The following is a 12,215-nucleotide window of genomic DNA, read 5'->3' on the forward strand; positions in this document are numbered from 1 at the left end:
AAATGAAGCGTGTCAGGCTGCATTAGCTCAGCTTCCCCTGACTCCCGCCCAGGGAGCATCCATTGCAAAACAAATAGCCCCGTGTCAGCAAAAGTGTCTGGAGTGATAAAAGCTACTCTGCAGAGAAGGTAAGATACAACTCTGTATTAGTATCCACCAGACGCCTTCGGAACATATTAGGGACTCCGAATATGATATTGGCAGATTTTCTGCTTCACCTGCCACCCCGAGCGAGGATGAATGAATTTCCAACAGTGGCTGGAGTCTCTTTCTTCTTTAACTCTCCCCATGATTTACAGCTCTTGTGGGGGTTCTGTTGGTGGTGCTGAATGATAAAACCCCACAAACTTGGAGAGCACCTGAAGAGCTTCTTGCTGTTTTCCAGTGATCTATAAGGCTTTGCTTTGATATAGTAGCCAGCCTGCACTCGTAGAACAACTGCCTTTGATGCCAAGGAAAAGAAAGTGAGAAGCAATGAACTGCTGGAGAGGTGGCCTTCACTGGCAACAGGCTGGCAGTGTGCAAAGGAAGATGCAAAAGGAAGGACCAGAACAGTGTGTGTGGCTACTCATGACTTCTCAGGAGGTAGAAGATTTAAATTCAAGTCACCTGTCTGGGGTCTAGGTGTTTCCCCCAGCATGCTTGATCTTTGAGTAGAAAGAGATAGAAAGTACCGTGGCAACAGAGACCTTGAAGTGAAGAGAGAGAGACTGGAGCTGGTTGGGAATTTTAGGAACAAAGAAGAGGAGAGGGCCTCCCATGTCATTGAGTCCAGGCCCTTTTTCAGCAGCAGCCATTTATTCAAATGATCTGCAAGTACATCAGTACTGACCTCTCACTTACTGCAGCCACAAAGCACCCAATGTGCATATCTTGCAATAAGCCAGAGGCAAAAAGGAGGGAAGACCACAATGGCAGGTGTGTTAGGTTAATATGTCAGGGTGATCATAAGGAGGAGGACCACAGCCCATGCTCCTGAGAAAGGCCACACAGCTCATGGTTCTTACCAGTCTCACATGGGGGAAAATGCATTCCTTACCCCAAATCTGGTGACTGGTGTGACCCCATGAACATCAGCTATGCCTTCCAGCCAGGGTCTAAGAGCTTACCATTTTCTGATGATTTTTTTTGTTTGTTTTTTGTTTAAAAAGGGTGATTCGTTGAAATTAAACATGCTCTTTGGAAAGGTACCAGTTTTGACAATAGTTTCCTTGGAAAATTCCTCAGCTTGAGGATGGAAGTTCTGGATAAAAAACTCAGAGAAAAGGTAAACTTCGACTGCCTGCCTAGCCAAGCTCAGGGGCTAGGTTTCTCCCCTGGGAAGCCCAGGTTCAAGTCCTTCCTCTGTTCAGTGAATGCCTGAACTGCAGGGCTACAGAGTCTCTCTCCTGGTAAGAGCTATTCCACTTCATAGGAATAAATCTTTATTTCAAGAGAGACATGCTTCAATCTAGGTGCCCCTCCTGAGTACCCTAGCAGTGGGGTGGCCTGCTAGTCTGGAGTGCAGGGCTCTTTGTCTACGTGAAAGGAACTTTGAAAAGCCTCAAGCCCATCCCTATTCTGAACAGGAAGATTTCTGAAAGTCTCAACATTTCCCATGGAGCAAGAAAACCATTTCCCAGCCAACTCTAATGGAGCCAATGCTAGTCAGTGCCATCCCAGGCAGCACCACACCTCACCCATTTCCTCTTCCCTCCAGTTCATCGCCAAATGGATTGTCATCTGAGAGTGGATGCTAAACTATGTCACCTCTTCTGACTACGTGGTGAGCATCTGGGCAGGAGATGCTCAAAGACTCACAGGACTTGCCACTTAGCTGGAAACACTTCTGGACGGGAAGGTGTGGGAAAGAGGAAAAACCCAAAAGAAAAAGCCCAGAGCTGGAAAGAATCTGCAGAAGCTGGAAGAAAGAACAGAGGAAGGACGATGGATTTAATGGCAGCCTTCAGCTACCTAAAGTAGGGGTCCAAAGAGGATGGAGCTGGACTGTTCTCAGTGGTGACAGGTGACAGAACAAGGAACAATGGGCACAAGTTGCAGCAAGGGAGGTTTAGATTGGATATTAGGAAGTTTCTCACTAGGAGGGTGGGGAGGCACTGGAACAAGTCACCTATAGAGGTGATAGAATCTGCATCCTTGGAGGTTTTTAAGGCCTGGCTTGAAAAAGCCCTGGCTGGGATGATCTAGTTGGGGGTGATCCTACTTTGAGCAGTGGGTTGGACTAGATGTGACCTCCTAAGGTCTCTTCCAACCCTCATTTTCTAATATGGGTATCTGACATGGGAGATGATGCAAGACTCATCCAAGCAGAGGCATTGACTTGCTTTGTCCCTATCCCCTGCCCCCCACCCCCTCCCGGTAGCCCAGTATACTGAGGTTTCTGAGAATGCTGCTGCCCCTACCCTCACAGGTCTTCAGCTACAGCCATGGAGATGCGTGTGTTTTCAATGTGGCATGCCTTTGGCAAGGGGCATCCCAGACTAGACTGGAGCAAATGCAAACTTGAGGTGAGAAGGAAGGCAAGGGAGAAATCTTCAAGGACAATTTTAGGGTGAAAAAAGACTCAGGAGAAGCAATGAGGGTGCCAACTCATGGAGAGCCCGCGGCAGTCAGAGTTACACATCTGAGAGTACTGGTTCCTTTACCTGGAGTCCTCTGGGGTTGGTGTCAATTCAGTTCTGTAGGTGAGAGAGAGAGAAAGGAGTTGGGCCAGCGGAACTGGTCCTTGGGAAGCAGATCGCACCCCTACTTGTGGAAGTCCAGGGTCTCCCACCCTGTGCCAGATGCAGGCCAGAGAGAGGCGGCCAGGTCTGCTCTGAAGAATCGAGTGGTTGCGCGGCGGCTCAGCTGGGTAGCCAGCATCCTGAGGTGCACTAAGGAACTTGAACATCTCCTCGGCTTTGCCTGCTCTGACCCTGTCACTTTTGATGAGCATCACCTGCCGATTCCCTAGCGTCTGTCAAGGTCATTTTGAACACGTCACGGTTCGGTGGGCAGCCTCGCTTCATCTTAGTTACAATTTTCTTTCCCGTGCTTGTTTATTCTGCTCTTAAGTAGCAAGCCGCTGCGAGAATTTGCCATCTGCTCTGCCTACTACAGGGGAAGCAACAAAGCAAAGGGAGGAGTGGGGGCCAGACAGCCAGGCTGGTGAGACAGGAAGCTATGGAGGGAAGTTCACCTCTTTCCTTCCTACTCCCACTTCCCCAGATGAATGCAAGTGATCCTGTTGACTTGTGGAAGCCTCGGTGTTAATGTAACCTGAGCAGAAAGGAAACATGTCTATGTCCCCAGCCCACAGGAGTAGGGAGTGTAGTAGCACCCTCAGGAGAAGACTTACCTGTGGGAGAAGAGGACTTGTTCAAGCTTAAATGAACTAAGCCAAGTGAGCTCTGGTCAGTCCTGAGCGCACAAAAAGATCTGAGGGCCTAAGAACCGGACTAAAGACCTGACCCAAAGCGCACTGATGTCACTAGGGTCTTTTCCGGTGTCCACACTGAGCCACAGGATCAAGATGTAGAAGAGGGCATTGCAGAGCAGGTCATGTGTGAGGTGTATTAGCAGAGCTGGGGGAGGGAAAGCTGGAGAAACACAGCACCTGCTTTGGACCTGACACTGGCTGTTAAGATTGGCAAAGGCACAAAATGGAGAAACTAGCCCCAGGCAGCCCTGAGGTGCAGTAATGAACATGCCAGCACATCTGGACTCAAGTACTGCCACTGGAAGTACTGTTAGAGTTTAGCACAGATGCAGCAAGAAGGGCCCATGGGTGGCTGGCCGGCTACATGTGATTCCAGGCCAGGAGCAGTGAGGAGCGCTGGTGGCTGAGTGAGAATATTGGAGCATTGAAAGTCTGAATGTGCCACGGTGGCATAGCACATGCTTTCGTTAGGATCTCATGCCCATGCTGGAGATGACTGAGCACATCATGAAACTGCTGGGCCCTGCTGGAAAGTAAATGCAAATGGTGGAGGACTGCAGCAGAGACCACCTCCCTCCCTCCCCACCCTAGCCCCCACAAGCAAAGGAAAGATCACTCCTGCCTGAACAAACAGTATACAAGGCAAGTTGTTGCAGGGACTGGGAAACTATTTCAAGGGACCTTTTCAAGATATAAAATAACCTCTACCACCTAGTGGCCATGGCATACTAAGAACCCTTGGGGCCACTGCTGTGAATCATCCATGTTGCTTTGAGCTGTCCTCTACCTTGGATACTCTGGGTGCCTATAGACATGTTCCAATGCATCCTAATTAGAACATGTTAGAGCAGACTCGATTAATCAAGTCTGCTGGAGCCTTTTAATTTAAATGCATCAGCGTGGCTGCAGCATCTTGTATATTCAGCATCCTGTATTTCAGAATGGCAGCAGGGGTGCTTTAACTAAAACTTGTCGAACAAGCTGTAGTTAAAACACCCCACTGCCATTTTGAAATGCAGGACACTGGATACATGAGATGCTGCAGGACGCAAGATGCTGTGTTTTAATTTGAAATAAGCTGCATTTAAATTTTAAATGCACAAGATGCTTCATTTCAATTAGAGCGCCCCCCCAAACCGCTATAATTAAAATGTCCCCATACCCTCCCGCCACCCCAGGGCATGTGTATAGGCACATGATCAACACATCTGAAAAGTTCTCCTCGATGGAAAGAATCCTGTTGATTTTGGATCAGCCCCTGAGAAAGACAGTAAACTGCAGGGCCAAATCCTGTTGTGTAGGCCTGCCTAAGGGTGAAGTTACACGTTACACTTAGACACTCAGCAGGGGTGTGGCTAGGAGCCAGGACATCTGGGCTCTATCCCTGCTCTGCTGGGTGGATCGGTGGGGAGGGGAGTGCTGGGAGCAGTGTGAATCAACACTGTGTTGTCTAGGGGGTCCATTAGACCTGTTTTTAAGCTCTTTGTCCCTTGTCCATTTTTCAATGAGGACTGGATTGCAAAAAGTCCTGTTTTTCAGTTCATTGGTGGAAATGCATGTCAATCACTTGACCTCATGATTCTACTGACTGTGCCTAGAGCTTGGCTGGTGCACAGCCAGAGAAGCAGGTTCCCAGCCAGGGAGGGAGGGAGGGGAGGAAGGTGGCTTTTTTGTGGTGGCCCTGCCCCTTGCTGCTGATTGGCCAAGGGGACTGTTGGCCCCACCCCTCACTGCTGATTGGCTGAGAGGGCCCACCCCTCACCAAGGGGATGTCCTGTATTCTGGGGATGTGTCAGTGGCTACCCTACTAGGGGGCCTTGGCTTTGGCTAGGATCTGGCCCCTCTTCCAGGTTCTGTGCCATAAAATCAATGCAAGTCACATGTGCCTGTTTATTGCTAGCCCTGCCATCCTCCACTTGCTCCTGTTTGGCTTTCTAGGTGAAGAACTCCTTCAGCTCTCCTGGGATCTGCAAAGCACATGAGATACCCAAGGCATTAATGAGAAAATTCAATGTTCCTCTCGCATTGCTCCTATACAGCCACCCCACCCACGGCCGCAAAGAAAGGTCTCTGCTCATCACCTTGTCTTCATATTTCATGAGATGCTCGTACATGGAGCAAGCTTCAGAGATCAGTTCATCTGCATCCAGGTCTATGAGGCTATTACAGACCTTTAGGAAGAAAGGAGAGAAGAAACATCATTGATACTGGGGGTCATGGGCTGGCTGGACAGTCCAACCATGGGGTGAAACACCTCATGCTACTATGGCTGACATTAGGCCCTTGTACACGCCACAAAATTGGCCTTTAAAGTGGCTTAAATGGCGTTGCTGTTTGCACATTTGGTGGCTTATTCTGATTTAAATAGCACTGCTGTTTACACGCTTGGTGGTGTATTCTGCTTAAATGGCATTGCTGTTTGCACGCTCGGCTGCGTATTCTGCTTTAATGGCATTGCTGTTTGCACATTCGGAGGCATATTTGGCTTTAAATTACTTTGTAACATAGCAAGATAAAACACCTCTGAGGTGTTTTATTTTGCTACCTAACAAAGTGCAACAGTGCAGGGGGCACTGGAAACTGATGTGCTCGGGGCTTGGCTGGCTTCTAGCACCCCATGCACCATGCCCACCACCTTCTCTCACTGCTGTGCGACGTGGCGGCAGCCTGTGCAGCTCTGTGGCTGCGGTGCAGCCTGGGACCACTTAGGCCGGGTGCCAGTGGGCAGGTGCCGCCTGGGAGGCACCACCATGGAGGAAAGCAGTGTGTGTCCCATCCCCCTCCCACTCCCACCCCAGCTGCAGAGGGAAGCACAAGGGCCCCGCACAGCTCAGGGACTGCTTGGCCCACTGGCAGCTCACCCCCTGCTGCCGCCAGACAGGCAGGTAAGAATTGGGCCCCAACCCTCATGTGCACACCACGGGTGTTTAGTTTGGTTTAATTCTCCCAAAATGGAAATGGTGGGTTTTTAAAAACCCACTATTTTAATTTAGGGCAAACTAAACCAAATTAAATCCCCGTGGCATGTACAAGCAGCCTAGGTCTCCAAAAGGCCCCCTGAATCTTCACTCTAGCTCCAACAGGAACCCCAACCATTTTTAAAATTTTGCTTCACTTTTATTTCTGTGTTTTTATCCTTGAGTTTCCCATGCATTCTCTTCTCGTGTCCTAATTCTGACCATGGGTTAGGTGTAGAGATCCAGGAACCTGAGGAGAAGTGCTCCTCCTAAAACATTTACAAATCCATCTCCTCTGCTTTGTCTTCTACAGAATATTTGTAGGCTATGTGGTGGGGTCCCATGGCTAAGCTACCATGGGACTAAAATTCAGCCTAAGATTCAGAAAGCCTAGCTTAGATCTGCCACTGACAGCTGTGTGACCTGGAGGTGACTTTCACCTCACTGCAGTTATCCCCTCCTGGACACATATGCCATGTCCAGACATGCTTGGGTGTTTGGCTCCCTGGGAACAACTAGAGGTGGCACACCTTGTGCTGCGACTAGTTGTCCTTGGGGAATGCCTGTGCCACATGCCCTCTGGCACATGGCAGGTTACTCCAGGTGGGTTAGGAGAGGCTGAGGCCAGTACTGGGCTGGCCCCAGCAACCTTACCTGGGGTCCTGGAGTCTCTCAGGGCTGCAGCAGCAGTGATCCTGCCACTCAGAGCCTAGCTGACAACTGGAGCATGGCTCCAGCAGGCCAGGCCTCAGTTTTGAGTGACATATGCTTCCCCAGCACATGCCGCTCCACTTTTTTTTTGCATGGGATTTTTGACTCCTGGATGTCCATGTGTGTTTATATAGCATCTAGCATAATGGGCCCATGTTGGTGGTGCTGCAACAGCAACAAAATTATTCAGCGGGATGTGCAAGTCAGTAGGGAGACCTGGAGACCTAGTGAGTACAGGACTGTTTGTATGAGATGCAGTAACCGTCCATGCTGGTGGGGGCTTATCTGAGTTGAACCATCCCATATTTTTAGACCAGCTATAATGTTATAGATGCTACCTACAGCAGCAGAGATGGGAAACAAATCATCTGTAAGCAATGAAAGGGTTGTGTTAGGGGCTCACAGGTTATGTCTAGGACACAGCAGCAGGGAGCTCTATTATTCCAGGGAGGAAATAGATCCAGCCTACCCACTCCCACACCATGTGCAACATCTCCAGAAATGGGGCATTAATGATGCCCTGGGAACATGCTCATAGCAGTGCCTTGGGGCACCCCCACGGTGTCCTCCCCACTTCATTTCCAGAGTTCATGTGTGTGGAGCTGGAATGAGTGGATGGGATTTTTTTTACCTGCAACATGACCAAGTTGTCCACCCCCCAGTATAGAAACACCCCCAGAGGCTGAATCTATTACACCACACCTTGTCTCTGTCTCCAGTCAGCTCTCTATGATGATGTCTGCCATATCTCCCTCCTAGTGTGTAGTAGCCATATGGCTGAAAGCCCTTCTACTCCCTGTGGGGAACAGGATTGCTAGCCAAGCCACCCTGACAACTTCCTTTGCTTGCTTTCATCTGATTACCACCAAGTTAGCTATGCCCATCCTGGCCACTTCTATCTCTTTATTGGCTTTTACATATTTGTAGACAGCCATTATTTCTCGCCTCCTTCCTTTGGGGAATATATTCAAGATTAACACTGTTTTTATGTGCAGAAAGGAATATTAAGGTTGCAAAGTCAAGTACTTGAATACTGAAAATTACTATAATTAAAGTTACCTGCACACGCTTAAATTAACCCCTCTTACTACAGACATTGAGATACAGTTTTTGATGATGTGGTTGCCTACTATGTTTTCAGAAGAATGCTTGCCACATTTAGCGTATGTTCTCAATCCCTTCTTTCAAATCATGGGGCTTCTTGAACAAAATGGTAAAAAGATTATTTTTTAATATGGGTATAACAATGTATCTTTGCTTTTCTTCCTCTAAGAAATGTCTGAATTGTTTTTGCTGAAGTCATGGAACATAAACCATGGTAAATCTCAACCTGAATGATTAAAATATAGCAATGGAAAAGAGGGTTTTACAATGCAAAGTGTCAGGTAACTTTCCATATAGACTGTGCTGAATTGGTAAAACACCAGAGATTGGCAGTCTTAATTCCTACTTTTATGTTTCCTCTCTCTTCCATCCTCTGAGATCAGGGCTTTAGAATTAGAAATGGGACTGAGTCGTAGGAGTTAGGTCAGCAGAAAGCTCTGATACTAAACTTCCTGCAGGATGGGGTGTCTGGATTCAGAGATTCACCCATGGCCCCTTGTAAATACAGGACCAAGCTCTCACCTTTGGATCTACAACTTGATTTGAACTTCTTGAAAGGTCAGAAGGCAGTTAGGATCCTTTGCTCAGGCTTGGGCCTGTATCTCTCAAACATTTTGAGCTCACCTATGATGAAGTGAGTTTGGGCTCTTGAAAGTTTTTGCTATATATTTCTGATTTAGTTAGTCTATAATATGCAAATCTACCATGGCTTCTGGAGACTGGAGTGCAAGCTAGATAGAGTTTCTGCAGTGAAAGTATGTGCTTCATCCATCATTCCCTACCAACATGCCTCATCACAGAGGTGGAACAAACATCTCCAGGAATGAGTGTCCTTCTAATGAGACTCATTTTATGACCTCTCTGCTGAAATTGCTAATGAGGGATCAATCCATACCAAGCATGAGGTGTTTTTGGTGGTATTGACAACAGTCCACTCTGACCTGGGTCCCAGTTTCACCAACTCATCGCATGTAGGCAACCAAACAGTTGCCTGACAGCAACACTCCTCCATGGGGATTGGCAAGGGCTGGACTTCCTTCCTAGAAGGGTGATGTATTTTATGTTCTTTCTCATGCCCTTATTTCCTTATGGTTCTGGGAGCCTGCATTAGCTGTCAGTCTCCTTACTGGCTCACCATTAAAATGTCATCTCCGCTCATAGCTTCCCGGAGGATGTGGTCTCTCACCATCTGCAGCATGGTATAGGCCACGAACACTTGGAAATTTCGACAGGGCTTCCCAGTCAGGAACACCTTTGGAGAAACAGGTATGAGAACTAATCTGTGACAAAAACCATCAGTAATCAGAATCTTTTAAGACAAGCAGCCAAAGAAATAAGAGCGTAAGAGATGCCGGACTGGATCCGTCCACAGGCCCATTCTGTGTCTCACAGTGGCACAAAGAGGCTGCTAAGGGGAAGAATCATGCAGGGCCTCTCCAGACCAAATTGTCCTCTTCTGCTCTCACCCTATACCTTCTGGCATTCAGAGGCCTAGAAAGTCCTACTATGGAGGGTGCAGCCCTAAATATCAACTTTAATATCCACCGATGAACCTGTCCTGCATGACTTTTTCCAACCTCCTTTTGAAGCTGATTAGAAACTACCAGCTACCACAAAAAACTGTGGCCATGAGTTCTAGAAGCTAAAAAAAAGCGCTTCATTTTTTAAACCCACTACCTACTGATTTCATTGCATGTCCCCTAGTTCTAGTACTGTGAGATGGTAAATAGTAAACCCCTATTTATTGTCTCTAGGCCATTCATGATTTCATTATTCACTCACAGCCCAAGGGAGGTATTTTATATTTCAGCCATAACTTTCAATTCAAAGCATCCCAAAGTTATTTACAGACTGTCACTAGGATTACAGTGTAGTGGGCTAGTGAAATGCAGCCACCTCTTAGGGAGGGAAAGAGCAGCTATTTCAGAACATGCACTATCCCTGCTAAGAGGAATGGAAAACAACAAACCCTTCTGCACATGAAATTGCAGGGGCAATTTAAGGGGATGAGAACAGGTAGGGAGGCTGATCTTGTGCCTCAGGAATAAGGCTGAGGCTCTGGGGACCTACATTCAGTTCCCTTTGTAGTTGTGGGTGTATCCGCTTTCCTCTCTGACCCTCAATTTCCCATTTACAAAGCAGAGATAAACACTGTGGGAAGCTTCGGTAGATGATTTGATTCGGAGGAGATTAGGCCCGATTCGGTGACTGAATCTCCAAATCTGAATAGAATTGGGAGACCAATTAAAAGCTCCAGATCGATTCAAAGCATCCGAATTGATTCAGAAAAGCTTTGGCCACTTCGGTGATTCAGCCATAGACTAAACAGGCAGCTAACACAGCTTTCTCCAGCTGGTAAGTCTGTTGGGGTTCGGGGAAGGGGGAGGGAAGGCGTGTAGGGGAGGGAGGGATTGGGGCTGGGGCAAGCTACCCAGCTGGGGTGGGGGGCGGGCATCTTATACAGGGAGGGGGTAGGAGGGGCGGGATGTGGGCACAGCAGTGCTGGGAGTGTGGTCTGTGTCCTGCTGCTGCTTGTCCAGCCAGGGCAGGCGGGATGCGGGCTGGGCTTGCTCCAGGTGGAAGGTGGAAGGTGGAAGGGGGCAAGCAGCAGCAGGGCCGAACCCCTGCTCCCAGCACTGCTGCGCCCGCATCCTGCACCCACTTCCACTCCCAGCACTGTTGCAGGCGTAGCAGCGCTGGGACCGGGGCTATGCCCTGCTGCCACCTGGAGTGAGTCAGGCCTGCATCTCACCCGCCCCCCTGCCCTCCCCGCTGGCTTAGCAAGCAGCAGCAGGGCATAGCCCCCATGGCTCCCCCTGCCGAGGCAGAGGCAGGCACAGCCAGAGGAGCTGTGGGAGAAGCCCCCATCCCTTGCCCAGACTAGGCTGGGGCCAGGGGGGATGGGGCCAGTCAGGACAGCCATGGGGCTTTTCCCATGGCTCCCCCTGCCCAGGGAGAGGCTGGCAGAGCCAGAGGAGCTGTGGGAGAACCTGCAGACACCCAGCTGTGCCTGCCTCTCCCCGGCCAATCCGAATCACCGATTCTCTCCAAATCAGCGCTGAATCTTCTGAAGCCAAGTCAGCTGAATCGATTCAGGACAGTGATCCAAATCTCTGAATTGAATCACTGTCCTCTGAATCCGCTGACTCCGAATCAAATACTTCTCTATTCGCACAGGCCTAATAAACACCCTTCCTGCCTTTTGCCATGTGCATAGGCAATGCCTAGTATAAGACAGCACCAATCTTGTCTGATGCCCCTACAGCTAATACTGTTTCCCTCCCAAAAATATTTAGGGCCTTAGTGTGACATTGCAGTGGGACATGGTGCCTCTTAACAGTACAGACATCCCCATTTGCTTCAAGTTAGGGCACTCATTCAGAACAAACTCAGAAGGACACTTGCTTTTTCATGAAGCACCATTTACTGAAACACAGAGAGAAGCCCCTCTTCTAGGAGCTGCTTTTTCTGAATATTTTGCAGAGTCTGGCTTAGTTTGAAACCCAAGAATACTGCAGCCAGTTTCCTAATAAAACCGCCACCTCCCTCCCACAGCAAGAGTGGTAAAGTTAAGGCACAAAGGCAACAATATATTAAGCAAGTGCCAATTAAACCTATATATATATATATGGCTATTTGCTTTGAAACAAACCCGTCTTCTTGCACTTTGGACTCTATTTATTCCTGAGTGAACAGACTCTGGGGTCTGCCCAAGAGCAGATGTCTGGGAGCAGAGGGGTTCTTTATTTTGCAGCTGATGTGAATGAATCAATCAATCACATTTCTAGCACTGTCTACAGAAGAAGCTGGCATTCTCCAGCTTTTCCCTACCTCAGCCAGAGCTCCCCTTTCCCATGGCAGGGTCCTGAGAATAATCAGAGCAGGAGGCTGCAATGCAGACTTCATCAAGAAAGCAAGACTGGTCAAATATTAACTGAGATAATAAAAGCCACCAGGGAGGCAGAGGGGAGATGAAGATGCCCAGTGAGAGGTTGCAGATTGGTGAATCGAGAATGCTGCTGCTC

The 12,215-nt window shown here is 48.6% G+C and overlaps 1 protein-coding gene across 2 annotated transcripts in view; it reads right to left on the reverse strand.

Moving 5' to 3' along the window:
- Window positions 1-5,294: 5,294 nt before the first annotated feature.
- TBC1D21 (TBC1 domain family member 21) overlaps window positions 5,295-12,215 on the reverse strand; it is a 156,361-nt gene continuing 149,440 nt past the window's right edge. For both annotated transcript variants that reach the window (XM_059714907.1, XM_014604482.3), the window contains exons 10-12: window positions 9,326-9,442; window positions 5,500-5,589; window positions 5,295-5,385 (exon numbers count right to left, since the gene is read on the reverse strand). In XM_059714907.1, coding sequence (XP_059570890.1) covers window positions 5,353-5,385; window positions 5,500-5,589; window positions 9,326-9,442 — 240 coding nt within the window. In that variant the 3' untranslated portion in view covers window positions 5,295-5,352. The remainder of the gene's footprint in view (window positions 5,386-5,499; window positions 5,590-9,325; window positions 9,443-12,215) is intronic.

Source organism: Alligator mississippiensis, chromosome 11, assembly GCF_030867095.1.
Source record: "Alligator mississippiensis isolate rAllMis1 chromosome 11, rAllMis1, whole genome shotgun sequence".
Taxonomy (NCBI): Eukaryota; Metazoa; Chordata; order Crocodylia; family Alligatoridae; genus Alligator; species Alligator mississippiensis.